The following is a 17,946-nucleotide window of genomic DNA, read 5'->3' on the forward strand; positions in this document are numbered from 1 at the left end:
CTGTTTTTCATTCGCTCGCTCTCGAGCTCGCTTTCATTGGCTGAGAGCCTGGAACAAGCTCCCTTTACTCAATCCCAGGCTTTGCCATTAGATCTAAGATTGTGAGGGGACTTTGACCTGCTGATCCAAGAATTACCTTTAAAGCTAAAACTAATATCTTCGAATAAACACGAGCGCGTAATGGAAGCCAGTGAAGTTTTTAAATACTCGTGGAGACTGGCTTCTTATCTCGATATGAGTAATCAAAACAATTGTAACAGAATAGTTTCAACAACAACAAAACGAATTTACAACGAAATTCGAAAGCATAGATACAATTATACTAAAACAATCATTTGCCTCAGGCTCAGTGAAAATTGTTGAATAATACCTTCGAGTTCGTCCCGGGGACTTTTCAATAGTCAATAATACTCACTGAGCTGAAGGCGACGAATTGTCACACGCTGCACTTTCATACTGTATTATTAATTCCACTTTTGTGTTGAAGTTTTATTTTTAGCTCGTTAGGTAATGTATTTATGTGGCTGATGATTTCACAGACGTCGGTGAGAACTTACCATTTTGAGTTTAAACTGGTCAAAGATGTAAGAAGTTATGTGTCGATATTGACTGTCAACTCCTCCACTAACTATGCCCAACCCTACATGTACTCGTAACATACCATGATGCCTTAATATACACAATGTCCCGCAATAACCATTAAGTAAACAAATATTATGGGCAAATATTACACCAACTTTCCTTAAACTGAAATGGTCTATATCATTAACGTTAGAGACTTGAATCTCTACAGATTTTCGTAAAACGCAATTTTCGTTCGTCAATTGTTTGCAAGTACTCCTTTACAAACAAGCCCTTCCGTTGAATTTTCCTCTGCCAAGGAAATCTTTCGGGGTTGAGTTTGTCTCGTCATAGCAAAAATTAGTTATCACCAAAGGAGAATCTAAGAAATTTAAAGCTGCAGAGGTTTGCAATCTTCAACCGAAAAAGTGGAAACAACGAAAACAAACGAAAAAAAACCCCGCAATTGATCGCTTTGCCTGGCAGATGGTAGTCGGGATAAAACAGCTCTACGGCCAACGTTGTTGGGTTGTTGCCAGTTCTTTTAACCTTATTTCCGAACTTAAAAAAATTAATCGAATGATATTCTGACAAAAGTGAGAATCAGTTCACTTCCATTAAAATGTTTAGCCCAAAGCGAAAATAGAAAAAGAAATTGTCCTCGGCGGAGACAGTTAAGAAATCGAAGATTGGCCAGTCCTAAAAATCACGATACAGTCTTCCCTAGCAGAAACTTCTTGCTACACAATACAGCGTATTTAAATTGACCGACAATTCTCTTGCCATTTGAAAGCACTGTGCTCCGTTTATGAAGTAAGCCGGAGAAATATGCTTCGCCTTGACTGACTAAAGTTCTTGCTATCAACCTGACTTTGACAATGGCTCCCTAGTCGATCATAAATTCCCAAACAATACATATCGATTGCGAAGCAAAAACTATTTTTTTACAAGATAACGTGTACTCGAAGCAATGCTAGGACGTAATAACGTTAACGTTTAACATGAAATGGTAGAATGTAGATAGAACTTGACGTTCCAGGGAAAAGTAACATTCTTAAATTAAAGACCGAAGAGAAACGAAAAAGAATGAATTTAAAACTTTAATCTGGAGCTGAAAATCTGTATTCATCCACATGAATATAAATTATGTCAGCATATAAATGACTCACTTCTGCTAAAAGGATTAGGAGCATTTTACAAAGATTCATAATTTATATCAAGGTTCTGTTTTTTTTTTTAATTGGGTTTAGATCTCGAGCACAACGCTGGTAATTTAAGGTTAATTAACTCAATCTTACACGCTAAGTTTCTATTTCATACATAGGAGAATTCACACTTGCTGAAACGAATTTAGGTTTAAAAGTTAGTTATAATACTGAAGGAGATATATGCACCACGAGTTTTAATATTTGTTCATTATATTAGTGATGTGGCGAAACTTTATTGCATCGCCGCCGGCCATAATTATATCATTATGTATGTTCGGACAATAGCATCTATAACAATAGTTAAAATAATATTTTTTAATTTATTTACAATGCAAATTGGTAAACCTTCGACCTATATATAAACGGCTGTCTTCCTAAAGTAGGAATTCTCTACTCGCAGTTAAGGTGAGATATTTCAATTTCCGGTGAACTCTTAGATGTTGATAAAGACTATGCTGAGATTTCCTCCAAAAAATCTTTAAACGCACATAAGAACAATGATGTATATAGAGTCCTTAAGCGGTGACGTCACGTTTCCATGGTGCTAAAAATCTCAGTTCCAAACAAGCGGCCATTCGATTCAAAATGGCGACATTATCCATCGCTTCGCTTTTTTCTTTCTTCTCAGAAGAAAAGAAATCTATAAAAAAGGGGGAAAACCACTTTAAGTCAGATCACATTGAAGCATTTACTTACCAGCAGGGTGCTTTACGAGGAGAAGTACACGCAAGCATGAAACAAAAGGTTTATAAAGTGACGGTGAGTTGTTATTCTTTGATCTTTTACTAGTAGCATCTTGCCGAAAAAACCGTTTCTATTTGCCGAACTAAATGCCATTAATCTTGACATCTTGCAGATTTATTTGGATGAAGAACATGAAATAAAATCAACCGAGTGTGAATGTCCAAGAGGCGTGTTTAAATGCAGTCACGCAGCAGCCCTCTTTATTCACGGTATTCACAAACTGAGCCGAACCAACGTCGAATGCCAGTGGCGGAAACGAAAGTCAAATACATCGCTTTCAACTCAAGCGGTCACAGAAATGTTCCCTCCGCCTAAAAGGTATTCTGCTCTGTCGAGAAAGCCTACACAAGCTGACCGTTGCGCGTTGTACGAAGACCTGAAGGAATATGGGCGGTTTACGGGGCTCTGCTGGCTATTCAGCCCTGAGCCACCTATTGCTAACCAGCTTCCTTTTCCAACCATAGAAGAAATTATTTTCTCTGACGAGTTTCTTCAAGCCACTGGGCGTCAGCAGCAGCTGGACTGTTTGGTTCGCCTTTCCAGATTACAAGAAACGGACATTTTAAGGGTTAGCGAATTAACTGCTGGCCAGCGAGACAACCCGGCCTGGTTTTTGGCGAGAAGGGGCCGCCTTACAGCCAGTAACTTCGGCTCTGTCCTAAAGGCAAAGAGGATCACTCCTTCACTTATTAAACGTCTTCTCGGGGAGTACGACCTATCAAGGGTAAAGGCAGTGCAATGGGGAGTAAATAATGAAGAGGAAGCCGTCAAAGCATTCACCCTGAAAACAGGGTTGGCAGTGAAAGGAACTGGAATCTGGTTTCATTCATCTGGAATTCTTGGTGCATCTCCAGATGGTATCATTGATGAAGGAACTGTTCTTGAGGTGAAGTGTCCGTACACGGAACGGAACCTAACAGTAGCAGAGGCAGTGGAGTCAGCAACATTTTGCCTTGAAAAATGTAGAAGTGGACAGGGCTACGCCTTGAAAAAAGACCATGTTTATTGGCACCAGGTCTAGGGAGAAATGTACTTCTCACGTAGGAGGTTTTGTTATTTTGTGGTATGGACCACAAAGGATATAGCTATTGTAAAAATAGAAAGAGATGAAAAATGGGTGGCAAACATTCCTGTCTTGACCCAATTCTATTTTGATAATATATTCCCTAGAATAGTGGAAGGAGAATTGTAATTTGCTAATTATGGTCTAGCTCTCTTCCTTTACCCTTTGAATGCCAAATGTCAAGATTAAGTTTTAGACTGTTTTTGTTGCCCAAATGAACACGAGGGCGTGATTTTCTTTAGTAGTGAAATAAAAAAAGGCTTGTTAATGAACTATATGTTTTAAAAAATAATGATACTCGTCGGTTTTCAGTCCTCAAATTGACCTACCACTACTAGTTTGGTGTGAGGGAGTTGTGGTAACAGGCTATACATATATTTGCATTTTTATTAATAAACACAAGGATAACATGGTATTATTTAAAAGACATGGAAAAATGGTACATCATTTAATGTTGTTTTCCTGGGGGGAAGGGAAACTCCCATATAAAAGTGATGGGATGCTCATGGGAAATGTTCAGAAAGACCCCTTAAGGGTAACTGTGGGCAGTACTTGCTTTTATTTTTATCCCCAAAAAGACATCCATTGTAAAACATATGTCAAAACTTCTTTTAACTTCTGTTCTCCTAAACATGATAAAAGAATTCTCGCAGTGATCTAATTTGACACCCTATAGACCACTTTCATAAATGGCTGCCGGATTAATATTCTTTTGTTTAAATTTAAATCTGCCCAGGAGGCCTCGTTCTCCGGTACAAAATTCAAAAGAATACATTATCTCAAGCGAGGCCACCCAGGCAAATTTAAACTTAAACAAAAGAATATTAATACGGCAGCCATTTTTGAAAGTGGTCTATGTACACCCAGGCTGTACCAGATGATAAATATTGTAATCCCTAGGAGGTAAAATCATCCCTTTACTGTTATATTAGAATGCCCCCCCCCCCACCCCTCTAGCTGTATTTTCTTCAAAGTAAGCCTCAGTCTACAAATTATTTTATTTCTATTTGAACAACAATAATTATTAAAAAACTGTCCAATGCAGTCTTCAAGCATAAAACTACTCAAAAACCATATCTTCACATCCCTCTTTGATGAGAGGAAATTGCAAATTTACAAGTGCTGCACATAACTGAAACAAAATGTCAGCATAGCAACGCAAATACGAAGGAATGAAGCCTAAAATTTTGAAGTCTTTCAGCCTAGCATTGGCTCTTTCGACATGAATCCGTGCTTTAGCTATGGATTTTGTTTTCTTGACCTCACTCTCTGTGAAAGTTCCATTATTCAGAAAAGGTGGGATATTGACACAGACACCATGTGGTACAACATCCTGGATAAGGAAACCCTTGTCTGCCAGAATCATATCTCCAGCTGTCAAGTGATTAAGGAGTCCAGACTGTTGCACAATGGCCTTGTCTGAAATAGAACCTGGATACAGCCGACTGACATAAGTAATGACTCCATTTGGTGCAACACCAACTATTACCTTAAAGGAATTCATTCCTCTGTATGATGAATAGGTCGCATTTTGCTGACTCATCAATCCCGGTGCAGCAACCTCAATATCTGTGCAGTCTATAACAATCCGACAGGATTCAAATTGCCTGAAAGAGGGTGGTGCAGAGATCTTGTTTTTTTCCCGGGATGGAATCGACGTCATTAGGTCATCAAACAAAATTTCATGCAAAACATGAGTGAATGTTATAACAATGTTAGAAATTGTGGCCACACTACAATGAAACAATTGGGCTAGGTGAAGCTGTGTGTAGTTCTGTCGTACTTTCATTAAAGTGATAAAAATTTGATCCTCAAAATTGATGGATTCTACCTTCCATCCAGCAAAATAGTTCACGCTATCTTTAAATCTAAGAACATGCTTTACAACAATATTAAAGACTTCTTTGGTTGGAAGACCTGTCTCCATTCGTATTACATCTCCCTCAAGCGCAGACACAGTGTACTTGTTCCTCTTATACTGGACAGTTTGGTTAAGTTCCTTTAGCTCCCTGTTGGCAAAGTCAAGCTCTGCTTCCAGGATAATCTCCTGTGTTGTTTGCAGGTTTTCTTCTGTGTCAGCTACTAATGGCTGTTCATTTTTTCGGGCAAATTCTATCATCTGTGAAAGAGACTCTACCTTTGATTCAGTATTCTTTATTTTCTTCGGCGGTGGACCCCTTTGTTCAGTAAATAACTTATGCTTATTGCGTTCAAACACTTCAGGACCATTGGCTTTCTGACCATTCCTAAAATGGCAGCTACATACTCTTGAGTACTTGCTGGGCTCTCGATCTTCTCTTCTGTTAATAACAAAACACCCGATTTAGTGATTCTGTTGTCAACAACATAGCCGTTCCACAACCAGCGAAGGCAAAATCGCGAAGCGACGCGAAACATTTCGTGAATCGATAAAGCACGTTACATAGCAGATCTACATTGGTTTTAAATGTATCTAAATTCCAAAAACACGATGAAGCACTCAGATTTAAGGTTTTGGCTACGGAAAATACAAAGCGACCGTTAAAAAGACAACTAGCTGAAGCTTCTATAATTTAGTATTCGATGATTCTCCCTCATGTCCTGATGTCAACTCTTCACCTGAATAGAGTCCGTAAATCTCACTTAAAATCAAGTAATTCATCAAATTCTCACCGATTAAGGAATTCTTTTTGAATATCAGTTCATACCTTATGAGTCGAATCCATCTCTTGTACTCGTCGTTCTGCTTTGTAGCGCTTGGAAAAGCGAAGAACTTGCAAGTGTTGCCCTCCGACGAATGGCCACATGTAGGAGCAAAACAGTAAACCATTTTGCCCGTTTGACCCGCGTCCTTTACACTTCTTAAACAAAAGTTGATCCCATGGATGACCCTTTAACCTTTCCTGTTTTTTTTTTTACTGTCTTTTGTGGGATTACACTGGATAATTAAAGCTTTAGACATTCAAAACAAAGGAAGCGTGTCCAAAGCGCTCGCATAAGATATTTTGTTTAGAACTGCATTTTTTAGCGCCATGGTAACGTGACGTCACACTTAAGGACTCAATTGAAATTCGACCTAGCATACTTGTGTATCGTGATCATAAATTGCGCAAATTAAACGTTAAAAAAGTCTCACAGAAACTTCATTTATCTCGACCTTACCGTTAACGTTAAAATCCCGAAAAGCACCTTTTTAAAGCTATTTTCCTTCATTTAATGGCCGTTAGCGTGGTGTAGAAAGTAACTGCTTGCTATCTGGATCCTTGAGCATTAGCGGTTTTTCGTAGGTTCAATTTGCTTCTAATAGAGCTACACTATTTATTATCACTACAAATTGTTTTCATATCACAGCTTTTCTGGGACTAATAATGAAGACCGAAAAAAATTAGCCATGGAGTGTTGTTTTGCTTTGGTTTTTGCCACGATCTAAATCCAGTCAGAGTATGACGTATTCGAACAAATTTTCAATCTTGTTTTTGAACATTCAAAGTTGGCTTGGTTTTCCAGCAGGCAGCTTTGCTGCAGCGGAGAGATTCGGCCAATGGATACAACGATAAAATAGTTTGGCTAAATTATATTTGGTAGTTAAATTTTCAAGTTAAACCTTTTTTCCCTGTCTAAAATTTGAGGACCTTTAATTTCGTGCCATGTTTTTGTAACACGACTTCGCATTATCACCGCTACGACGAGCAATTGATCGTAGCCGCATTCATTTCAATTTGCAGTTCAGTTTGAAGAGGATTATTTTTTTTTAATTCATTGGCACCAGTTTACAACTCATATCGAATACATATCGCTAGTTTAAAAGTGAAATGGATTATATTTTAGATGTCATCATGGGATGACATTTCGCGGTTTTGAGCTTTTCTTGTATCTACCGGTAGATAATTGCCAACGCGACGCACACGTCACAAAAAAGGAAAATTGCAATTTATTTGAATGATGGTTTTTCAACCTGGTTGATATTTTATTGAAAATGAAGACTTTATCTGAAAATATACTAGTATATTTCAGTACAATTTGCAAGGTCAAAATGATCTAAATAAGATTTCTATTAGTTTTCTACACCAGTTATTGATATAACTGGTGTCAATGGCGGAATTGTTACTTTGTTTCCTTCAATTTCCTTTACTTTAAAAGATGCATACTTCTAACGAGGGTCTATCAATGGGATACCATTTTCTCTGAATTGAGTTTCCATCGTTTAAAACTACCCGGCTTACGAAGAGAGAGCCTAATGATCACTTGTCTTTATGCATGCGCCGGCTATTGACACTTTAATTTATAGTTGAAAGTTCTTTGATAGTTAACCCCCTAACTTTTCCTGTTTTTGTGCGCGTGTGTGTGTTCTTAATAAATACTTGCTCATTCTGATCCTGGCACTCTTCGGCTAAGTCTAATTAACCAAAAAATGTTGGCCGCATGCAGACCTTGTAAAATTCTTCGTGAAAAAAAAAACTCAGTAAATATTTTCGTTGATCAGTTTTATCTTCTTAGACAAACCAATGGAAATTTGTTTTCTTTTCCTTGTGTCTGCTTGACATTCTCACTGTCGCAAAAGATGTTAAAGTAGATAAAGAATAAGGAAGATGGTAAATTTTGAGCTCAGTAATGAAATGGAGAGATATGTACTCGTCATTTCACGATATTCCGCGCTCTGATGCTTTATTTGGAAGAGAGCGGAATCGGAAGGTCTACATGAGTTTCGATGTCAACAAAATTACATTTTGTTTTACGCATCATGAATTTAGCAGTGTCAAGCCATAATGTTCACATGTCGACATGAGCAGCCTTAATAATTTTCCATTTTTTCGAAGTCGTCCAAACTAATGGAATTGTTTCGAATAACAACATGAATCAGTCTAAATCCGGATTAACCCAAAGAAGCCCTTTTTTTAAGGCGTGGCAGAACCTTTTCTCCAAGAGTCTCTCTTAGATGCTCATTGTTAATTGGGAACAAAACAAGTCTCTAACTTTTCAATTAACAATTTCTATTTTAAAAATGTTACTTATTTGAGTAAACTACTAATTTCTGTAGTTTTTAAATTTTCACGAAAGGTTCCACTATCTGGATACTCTGCACGTTGGGTTCGTCTTCACCATAAGTAACCAAAGTTTTAATTTAAGATGACGTTTATTCGATGACATAGCAAAATTTTTGATTGGCAAAGCATTAGTCTGTCTTCTCCTTGCATAACTGTTAAATAAAAACGTTTTTGCTGTACGTTGTTCGAATTTACGTAGGAAGAGTTTTCAATTAACATCGAGACGGAAGTTTGTTCCTGGCATCCTCGCTATTCTGCCATAAATCGTGTGATTGATGGTCCAAGTTGTTTAGAATTAAACTTTCTTTGCTACTTAAATTCTTAAGCGATTTTCTCCTGACGATTATTTTCTTTCTCTCTCCCCATAAATGCGTTTTAATTTTTAGGTTTTGTAAATATCTGCCCGTCAGCTCCTTTATTTTTCACCTGTCTTTGGATGTCAAACGATGTACATTTCCGTTATAATTATTTTTGCGCCGTAAGGGAGTGATCATGACAAGTACTTGTCTGAGCTATGTCATAGCCGTTTCCCGAACTGATAAATCCAAATGAACACTCCCTCAGCACACGAATGTACATCAGTTGCAAGGAGGGAAAAAAATTTTTGGGTTGAAGAGTGAAGCGGATTGAACGGGTGAAAATCAATTTGTACAATTTTGGGTAAGTTACCTAGTTGTTGTAATAATTCATGTTTTTTAACGTATTAGAACCAAGAGAAGGCTATCTGATTGAAAACTGGATAAGTGTCTGCTAAGAACTGTATGCGCATAATGAAAAAATTGGCTGCGTCCATTGCTGAAACCGAAGTTTCTTGAACCAATTCAGTTCATTTCAAGGCTTCAGAAAATTTGTATCTTCCCCTCTGGCATCAAAAATTCTACATCGAAATTTACGAAAGATTTGCGTGTTTTTGTTGCTGAGCCAACCAATCTTAATTTTCAGTCGTTCCGCATCTTTGCGAAGCGATATTTAGTTCTTACTTTTTGATGAAGTGAGAGTATACTCTAACTTATATCCTCAGAAGTTGCCTCTCTCTCTTTGTGTTTGTATGTGATTCATGTAACGGTTAAAGTCTTGATCTGAAACACCGAAGCGAAGTAGCGTAAGAGGACAATCATAGTTTAATTTTGAAAAATGCCCGACGCGGAAATTTTCCTCAACTCTTTAATGATTTCTTTGACGCACGCAATACGCATCCATCAAAGAAGTTGAATCAGTGTTTCATGTCTCAATGAGCTGGTAAATTGATTATGAAGGATTGTCAAAGCTAAGTGAACATCTAACATCAGATAAGTAATAATAATTACAGGAATTATGCACAAGATGATAGTTACGCAGAAACTTGACTTCGCGGCAGAAAAACCGCATGTACATTACAGAAACTGAAATAAACTATGACTCATATGACTGCTTCTGTTACCATAGAGACTATGACAAACGCTTTAAACCAAATCAACCACATACGGTATTTCCTAATGACTTGCAACTCATACTAGAACTTCTCTTTCATTACCGTAAAGCGTTTTCCTCCATAATGGATCATTCTTACCGTAGATCAAACAACAATAAGAAGTAACTTAAATGCAATCATGCCATTTTTGGCACTCACAGAGGATAACTGAAATCATCTGCTAGTTTGATGTTTATCGATGTTATGACTTCCTCTACTGAATAAACAAAGTCTGCTCACGCCGAAAAAATGTCTTGCAATCCGTATTCGCTTAAAACAAAACATTAATTAGGAGTTGCATGGTTGAAAATTGGCTGCCTCTTGCTTTATATAGAGGTTTGAGGGAAAAGGTTTAACAACTTTTCACCAAAATGGAGGTAAATATCTACTACCTTAACCGACGCAGAGGTGAAGACCATAATCATTTTAGTGTGCAACACAGAAGCCAAAAAAATTAGTTTATTTCTGTCAATATACCAAAAGATGATTGGAAATTAAACTCTTGACGCTCCATTTTGTCTCTTCGGCAACTCGGAGGTAAATAGCACTTGCAAAACACTTACGAATTAGCCAATCAGCGAGTGGGAAAAGCGCCATTCACCCGTGTGGTATCTACAACAAGTGCCAATCATCGCCAGTGCGAATACAATCTGCGAGAAAAGATTAATAAGATGAGGATCTTTAGTGAAAATGATGACAAAAAATACCAGTTCTATTTAACAGTTGAGATGGTTCTTGAACCGACACACGAATCTCGTCGCCTGACGTGTTGCACAAGTATTGTTATATTCGGTTTTACACCTTTAAACTGCTATTGGGTTAGTTTTCAGTTGCTTGGTTTCTTTTTAAAGGTGCACAGTCTCGTTTAGAGAAAAATCATCCGGCGATCACAAGAAATCCATACATTTAGCGCTATTATCAAAAATAAAAACATCATTCATATGAAATAATACGATTTTCAATAGTACCAATTATACTTGTCTGAGACTAGTTATTATTTATCGCGGGGGGTAGAGGAGGAGGGGTTGAAATGGTTTTTGGGGGGGATCCCTTAATTTTCAGTGGGAACAGAAGGGGGGTCAATTGTAAACAACAAGTGAGAGACTTAAGAAAATTTACTTCCAATTAACTGCCAATGAAGGGGAACTTACTAATATTACAAAGCCTCATGGGAGTTCAGGTAACTTTTACTGTGACACCCCTTTCCCCCCCGGCTACAAATAAGAAACCGGTCCCTTATTAGTTTCATTTTTAACCCTTTCAGTCCCATAACTGACCAAGACAAAATTTCTCGGCTTACAAAATCAATACAATGTCAGACAGACAAGTGTTGAGAACAGAGAAAAATATCAGCAAGGGGATTTTTAGTTGATCTAATACCAAATTATCCAAACTTACATGATAAGAATCCCGACCTTGTGAACTGAGAGGAATGATTACCATTCATCGAATCACCGGGATTCATACGCAATCAGGAAAGATCACTAGTATACCTATTTCCCACCAGTCTGTGTCTGAAATTTCCGGAAGCGACGTCACGGCGTTAAACGCACGGGATCTTTACCACGTAAGCTGGTTTGAATTTGAAGCATGTCCTTTCAACTTGACAAACACTACGTCTAAAAAGTCAAATGCTTTAAATGAAAATTTGGGAATGATACCGAATAGCGATAACATCAGAATTTCTTTCAACAAATACTTTTCTGTACCGTAGTGAAACTGAAGAAAGATAATAAAATGAGATAAACTTTTTTCTCGGATAAAAGCTCAGATGAAGTTTAAAAATCAAGGTTGTGGGTAGCGAATACAGGCAGGAAAACATACCGTTTCATAAAACCCTCCTATTCTGTCATGATCACCCTTTCCGTAAAAGTAATTTACGTTTGTTATGTACCGGATATTTCATTTTTAAGACTGGGCGTAGTGCCATATCCATATCATGTCAAATAATCCATACAACGTTTTCATTTTCACAACTCAGTTTTTCTCCCTTTTCAAACGCTGTTTGTTTACATTATAGTTGTACAGAGATTACGCCTGTAACGCTTCCGTCACTGAACAAGTTTATCATTGCCTGTACTGACCTGACCCACTGAACGGCGAAGTTTCTCAAAACTTGGTAAGTTGTTTTTTTTAATTCAAAATTAACACAAAATATTTTCGCTGAATCATTCTGATAGATCATCATGTTCCATATCGGTCATCCAAGTACGCCGCTTAAATAATGAGATAAATCAGTTTTTTTTCTATAAGTTTGTTCCGAACCCCTAACTGATGACAGATTCTGAGCGAACCAGTTAAAGAAAATTTTATTTAATTTCGCTATTCTGCATTTGTCATCCAATACCACTGGTATTTATCGGAAATCAGCAAACTTGAAGGATTGATTCATACAAGTTTTCTCATAATCTAGGATGAGAGCAAAACTTTTGACATCGGCTGATTCATATTCGACAGTATTCGCTAAATTGCATCTGTTTGGCTCAGCAAATTCGCTATTCATAATGAAACCAAAAGACCTTTAGAAAACAGTAAGTTTAGCTGACATTTTTAAATTACAGCTTGAGCAGTTCGTAAATCCATACTCCAAACTTAAATCGAATTTGTTTAGTTTGACTGTTATGAAATATGATTACGTGAGACTGTTCCTAAGAGAATCTATAGGGTAAGTGTTCCTTGCTTTGACGTCAAAAGGGCCAAATGAGACTACTAATAAGTTCTTAAGAACATTGTAAGATTATTTTTAAGCTGGCTGGTTCATGTCCGGCTTTCTTGAAATCATGTTTGAATGTGCTTTGAGAAGTTTGACATGTTTAATCACTGACATGGAAAAAGAATTGAATGAAGATATCACAATAAAATAATGATTTTCGCATCGATTGGTTGCCTGGTTACCACCCAACCTTGGGATCAAGGAGCGGGTCAACCGAATCGACAATCGTAACGGACATAGACTAAACCTTCTGTGTCCAAAGCTTGTGGCGAAAGATGATTTTGCAAAATTTTCCTTTTCATGACGTCCGAGCTTAAAAGACTAGATGTTTCAGCCTTTCTACCGGTGCTAACAGATCTAACGATTGTCAAAATTATTTGTTAATTTTGGCATATTTATCTAACTCTAAAGCAAACATTTTGGGAAAAGGACACGTACTTGTAAAATAATTCCACGATCTTCTATTTAAGTGGTTTGCTAGTACTGATGGCAAAAAGAGAATCGAGTAATTTAAATGTACGAGATCATGATCAGCTTAGCGCGTTTTAGATGAGTCTCTTTACACCCAAACATCAGCGTGCATACGATGAATATATGAAGTTCATCATACCCGAGGATCGTGCATCATACGTATCAGTGTGTATATTCTCTATACTGTTCTATATACATTTTATAAGAAGCTGATGAGGAGAATTTGTTTAAAAATCAAGAGCTTTCATAGATGGTGATCATTTTCTTTATTCTCGTGGCCTTGATGTGTGTTCCAGGTGTGATATTGTAATGAAAAATAAGATGCAAGTCAAAGGGCCAACAGAAAGAAGTCCATATCGACCGGAAGATCAGTTCACAAAACTCATCCTTTACGGATTCTGCCTGACTACCACTCTTTAGTTGCTTTACCTGATTTCCTCTCCTTTCACAGCGCTTATCATAATGTTTTTACTTAGCCCTAAAATGAGGCGTAAGGCTACTCACAACTGCTTAAAAATAGTCAGACATCTTGATAAGCGTTGTCTCACATATGACTCCGTAGATCATTTGTAACTTGTAGTACCTGACCAGTATGTGGGATTTTTCGAGATATACTATTTAATTTTTCAATCGCTATTTTCTGTTTGATTTTTCAATTACTTTGATTGCAATTAACTCATTGGGTTTAAATCGTCAACTCTTCGACGTGCATCAAGGCTTGCATCCAACATGAGCAGTGCTTAGACATCGACTACGTCCCCTTAATTGCACCTGAACGTTTAGCCGCTAAAAGTCTGTAAGGTCTCTCATTTTACCTTGGGTTTTTACAGCAGTTACGTTATAAATGTTTTATGAACGAGATTATTCTGTTCTAAAATTTTTGACAATTTCTCTACATTCCGAGGGGAAACGGCCAAGATTTTCACTTCTCTGAGACGAAGTTTAACTATGTAAAAAGGAGATGGTCTTCTACTGAATGAAATCCGAGCTCAATCGTTCTTCAACAAGTACTTCCAACGGAACTTTGAAATCTAAACGACGATACAACTTCTGAAGCGGATTCAACTTGTGCAGGAAACGATAAAAAAAAAAATAATTAAGACCAAGCTTCAATGTAGGCGCCATATTTTTCTTCCTCTGTTTGAAAGCTTTGTCACAATGATATTTAGCAAATGTCAACATTCTACAACCTATACAATTGATGTTTACCGATCAACAGGATTAAAATGCACTGTGCATACTAAGCTGCACGCAGAAACTTCAACTGTCAAAAACTGAAGAAAAAAAACAGACATCATGTAACAACATGAACTCAAAGAGTTGTAATCTTGGTACAAGCTAAAGTCAAGCTAGGAAACCTGAGATATTATTCTTACTCTTCAAACGGTATTTCTTGGATTCTCCCCTATTACAATCACAATAGTAGGAGCGAAAAGTGGTAAGTGAATTGTTCCACACTGGCCGCTTTGACAATTAAATTTCTGACTTTGATTTGATAATTCTTGAGAATTATTTTCAAGCGGTTCTCGTGCCCTAACTGTTCCAGGACAGATGGTGTTTTTTAGGTAGTCCCTTGGACTCTGGATCGTAAGATCCTGGTTTTTAATCGCGGTTGGATAATTTTATTTATTCCGATTTCACCGTCAAACAGGACACTGAGCTCTTACAGTCTGGACTCAGTTGCGCAAAGAACAGATAACGTTATCCAACGCGGATGAAATCACCTTCCAGCGGATAAGCGCTTAAAACAAAACCTACGTGCTGTGCTTATATTTATCTAGTGGGGCCAGGGTTATAATTGAGTTCCGATTAACTTTTGGGAAAGCTGACGAAATACTGAGGGGGGGGGGGAGTGGGGTTACCAACACTTACGATGGGTCATCCGATGATCGTATCGCTTCTTGCTAAAGAAATCAAGATAAGTTGCGGCAGCTTTGCAAAGTCCTGTTCGTATCTAAACAGCATTACTGTTTTTTACTAGCTGCTATACACTTCTTGATGGCGCCCGCCATGGGTTCTGACCTTTCTCGAAAATGTCTGAAGCTTGTTTTTCCTTTTGCTTTATCTATCAACTTAATCCGAATCAGGAATTTAAAAAGACATTAATTAGAGCCTTTTATGAAATACTCAATATTAGTCGGCAATTTTTTTAATGCATAAGTTTTTCAAGGCTAATTAGGTACCATGTTATCCATCGTGGCCAAGAGGTATGTACAGTACAGTACCAACAGGGGCGAATTAGCCGCTTTCTTGTAGCCAATCAGACTGTGAAAGAGACGGCAGTAAATTAATATATTGAATTAATGAATAATTGATATGTCAGATTGGGCTTTTGAATATCACTCGTCATCATGGTAATGCAGTATTACCAAAGATTCAAAAGAATATCGTCAGCAACATGTGCCATAACAAAACACTTGATGTGATTATTTTTCCTACAACTGTTTACGTTCAGTCGATGGTCCGGTAGGGATTAAAATGCAAATTGCGTTCAAATTTTACAACGCCCTGCGGGTGCTTAAAACATTTAACGGCAGGTGCCAAAGGCCACGCACTTAAAATAGAATCATATCTCCACGTATACCAAATTTATTTAAAATAATAACAATTTTAAGGACGACATGAAGACGACAGATACATTGGTTCGTTCTTCGACATTCAACTGAGTAATGTTTTTCTCAAGGAAAACTGTGAAAACGAGAGAACGCTACTAGCAAAGATTTTCTCAGTTGACTTTATGATCTAACGGACATATCAAGACTTCTGTTCCATAATCGGCATTTTTAAAAAAACTCTTATGCTGACAATGCAATATGAATCGTTCACGTCTCCGTTAAAACCAAAATATCATTTCATATTTACTTTTTTGTGAGAAATGTGTCACATTTTGATGATATGACATGTAAATTAAGATAATGCAGGTTACAAATCCATCATATGGCGCCAATAATCCTAAAGACAGTTAATAGAAAGTGGGAAAAAGTTTTATAAAGGTCCGCATTCAAAAGAGTACATCGGAAAGTAAGTTATGATTAAACGTAAGGGACACAAGTTTAGACGAGTGATGAGTTTTAGACAAATCAAAGGTTCGTTTGTTAAAAGTCTCGGGAGCCTTGATGTCAGGTATGATTTTCGTCCTCAACTCTCTCGGAATATCGAGTGGTCCTCAAAAATATTAGCAAGTCGGCGGGCCCCGTATCATATTTTGCAAGATCAGTGTCGGAAAACTATTACGTATAATTTCTATTCGTGATTTAGGATTTGTATTTCTGGCACTGAGTACTAAATAGAAGTAGTAAGTGCTTTGTTTTTGTAATCCTTGCTAAATTGAAACGTTTTCTCTATTTTTCATAACTTTATTTTAATCATTCTCGATGCCAACTTACCGTAAAATCGTCTCGTCTTCTCTGTGAACAGTTCTCATCAAAAGGCCTCTATATTTCTGTTCCAGAAAATATTACAAAGCACTGAGAGGAATCAAGATAACTTTTACGAAAGTTCGAGCCCGCGAGGGATCGCAAACCGTATAAGAGCCATTATCATATAAGGGGCAAAATTACTTAATAGTGATTGGTCAAGACAGAGGGCATTTTTTTCTTAATTTTTGTAATAATCCCCGGGCAAAATTACTTGAAAATGATTGGCTGAAAATCGCTTAGCAACGGCTGCCAAGGTAAAGAAATTTCTGTTTGTTTTGTAACAATGGCGTCCCGTTTTGCGCGAGATCAGTAAGAAAACATTTTGCCCCTTATATTATAAACAAGTAATCACATGGTTCCTCGTAAAATTAAGGATTAACATCACTTGTGTTTTCAGAAGTTGCCGAAATTGCCCTCGTCGCTGCGCGACTCGGGCAATTTCGGCAACTTCCGAAAACACAAGTGATGTTAATCCTTAATTTTACTCGGCCCCATGCGACTACCTATACAAAACAAAAGGATCAACAGGCTAAATTTTGAGAACAAATTGCATGAATGTTAGACTGTGGAAAATAGGAAATATTAAAGAGTTATTGGATAGTAGTTGATCTTAGCTCAAATTTGAATTTGTCCTTAGACAGCAAACACCCAGTGTTCAGTCAATAGTGTGACAGAGAGAACCTTAGACTTACAGTTTTACGTCATTTTTAATTTAGAATCATGTGATCCCTGTCGAATTATTGCTTATAATTTGAATGTCAAAAGGGGAAGTTCCTAAAATGTCTGTTTACGAGCCTAGTGGCCCATTAGGCCCGTGCTTAGCTCGACACCGCGGAAATACGTTTTCGTGACGTCACAGTAACTGGTCAGTGGTCATCAACTTTAGGCTGCCAAGCGATTCCATATGTTCCATATGTTCCATATGAAGACATCGGCCTTTTGCGTGGGATTAAGTTGGAAAATATGAATGATACTTCTCCTTGTTTGTTATATTTGATACTTTGAATTAGTTTTTAATACTAAAACTACGTCTTAACAACTAGCGGTATAGGGGAGTCATTTTGTTTGGAGTTGTGTGCTGTTTGCTGACTTGGGCTGGCCGTCCAGTTACGAAGCGCGATCTTGGTTCTTCAGTCGCCCTCGCCTTCAGAATTGTCAAAAACAGCGATAGTTATCCAGACAAAGCAGGAGATTAGTTCTGTAAGATACTTTACCAGCGAGTCTGAAGACTGGTTGGATTTTTAAGTGTTATTAGCATGAAGCGGTACAGGTAATTATTGTGTTTTGAAAATA

General features: G+C 37.5%; 3 protein-coding genes and 1 long non-coding RNA gene across 7 annotated transcripts in view; 2 read left to right on the top strand and 2 right to left on the bottom strand.

The window, feature by feature from the left end:
• The window catches only part of LOC111338304 (uncharacterized), a 42,839-nt gene that overhangs the window by 1,459 nt on the left and 23,434 nt on the right, over window positions 1-17,946 (top strand). The window contains exons 1-2 of one of the 3 annotated variants that reach the window (XM_088742092.1): window positions 9,230-9,260; window positions 12,071-12,169. The exons of 1 other annotated variant lie outside the window; for it this stretch is intronic. The gene's annotated coding sequence lies outside the window, so the exon portion shown is untranslated. Of the gene's footprint in view, window positions 1-9,229; window positions 9,261-12,051; window positions 12,170-17,946 lie in introns of those variants that run through there. One more of the 3 variants, XM_088742091.1, reaches the window with a different exon arrangement.
• LOC148719466 (uncharacterized) lies at window positions 2,286-4,003 on the top strand. The gene is made up of 2 exons (XM_088742095.1): window positions 2,286-2,528; window positions 2,626-4,003. Exons 1-2 carry the CDS (start codon window positions 2,355-2,357, stop codon window positions 3,532-3,534), a joined length of 1,083 nt encoding a protein of 360 aa, XP_088598221.1. The 5' UTR covers window positions 2,286-2,354; the 3' UTR covers window positions 3,535-4,003.
• On the bottom strand, window positions 3,950-8,440 carry LOC148719467 (uncharacterized). The gene is made up of 2 exons (XM_088742094.1): window positions 6,264-8,440; window positions 3,950-5,876 (listed from the first exon to the last, which is right to left on the bottom strand). Exons 1-2 carry the CDS (start codon window positions 6,383-6,385, stop codon window positions 4,637-4,639), a joined length of 1,362 nt encoding a protein of 453 aa, XP_088598220.1. The 5' UTR covers window positions 6,386-8,440; the 3' UTR covers window positions 3,950-4,636.
• Window positions 10,492-16,747, bottom strand: LOC148719468 (uncharacterized). 2 transcript variants are annotated; one of them, XR_015994333.1, is made up of 3 exons: window positions 16,621-16,747; window positions 15,418-15,499; window positions 10,492-10,700 (listed from the first exon to the last, which is right to left on the bottom strand). It is a non-coding gene; the product is annotated as an uncharacterized LOC148719468 (long non-coding RNA). The 2 variants fall into 2 exon arrangements; XR_015994334.1 differs by lacking the exon at window positions 15,418-15,499 and having other exon boundaries at window positions 16,621-16,735.

Source organism: Stylophora pistillata, chromosome 12, assembly GCF_964205215.1.
Source record: "Stylophora pistillata chromosome 12, jaStyPist1.2, whole genome shotgun sequence".
Lineage (NCBI taxonomy): Eukaryota > Metazoa > Cnidaria > Anthozoa > Scleractinia > Pocilloporidae > Stylophora > Stylophora pistillata.

Bases quoted from the DNA above. Each gene is read 5' to 3' on its own strand.
- LOC148719467 (XM_088742094.1), bottom strand. From the start codon at position 6,385: ATGGTTTACTGTTTTGCTCCTACATGTGGCCATTCGTCGGAGGGCAAC. The intron at 5,877-6,263 runs GTATGAACTGAT...TGTTATTAACAG, and splicing joins AGATGGATTCGACTCATAAG to AAGAGAAGATCGAGAGCCCA.
- LOC148719466 (XM_088742095.1), top strand. From the start codon at position 2,355: ATGGCGACATTATCCATCGCTTCGCTTTTTTCTTTCTTCTCAGAAGAA. The intron at 2,529-2,625 runs GTGAGTTGTTAT...GACATCTTGCAG, and splicing joins AAAAGGTTTATAAAGTGACG to ATTTATTTGGATGAAGAACA.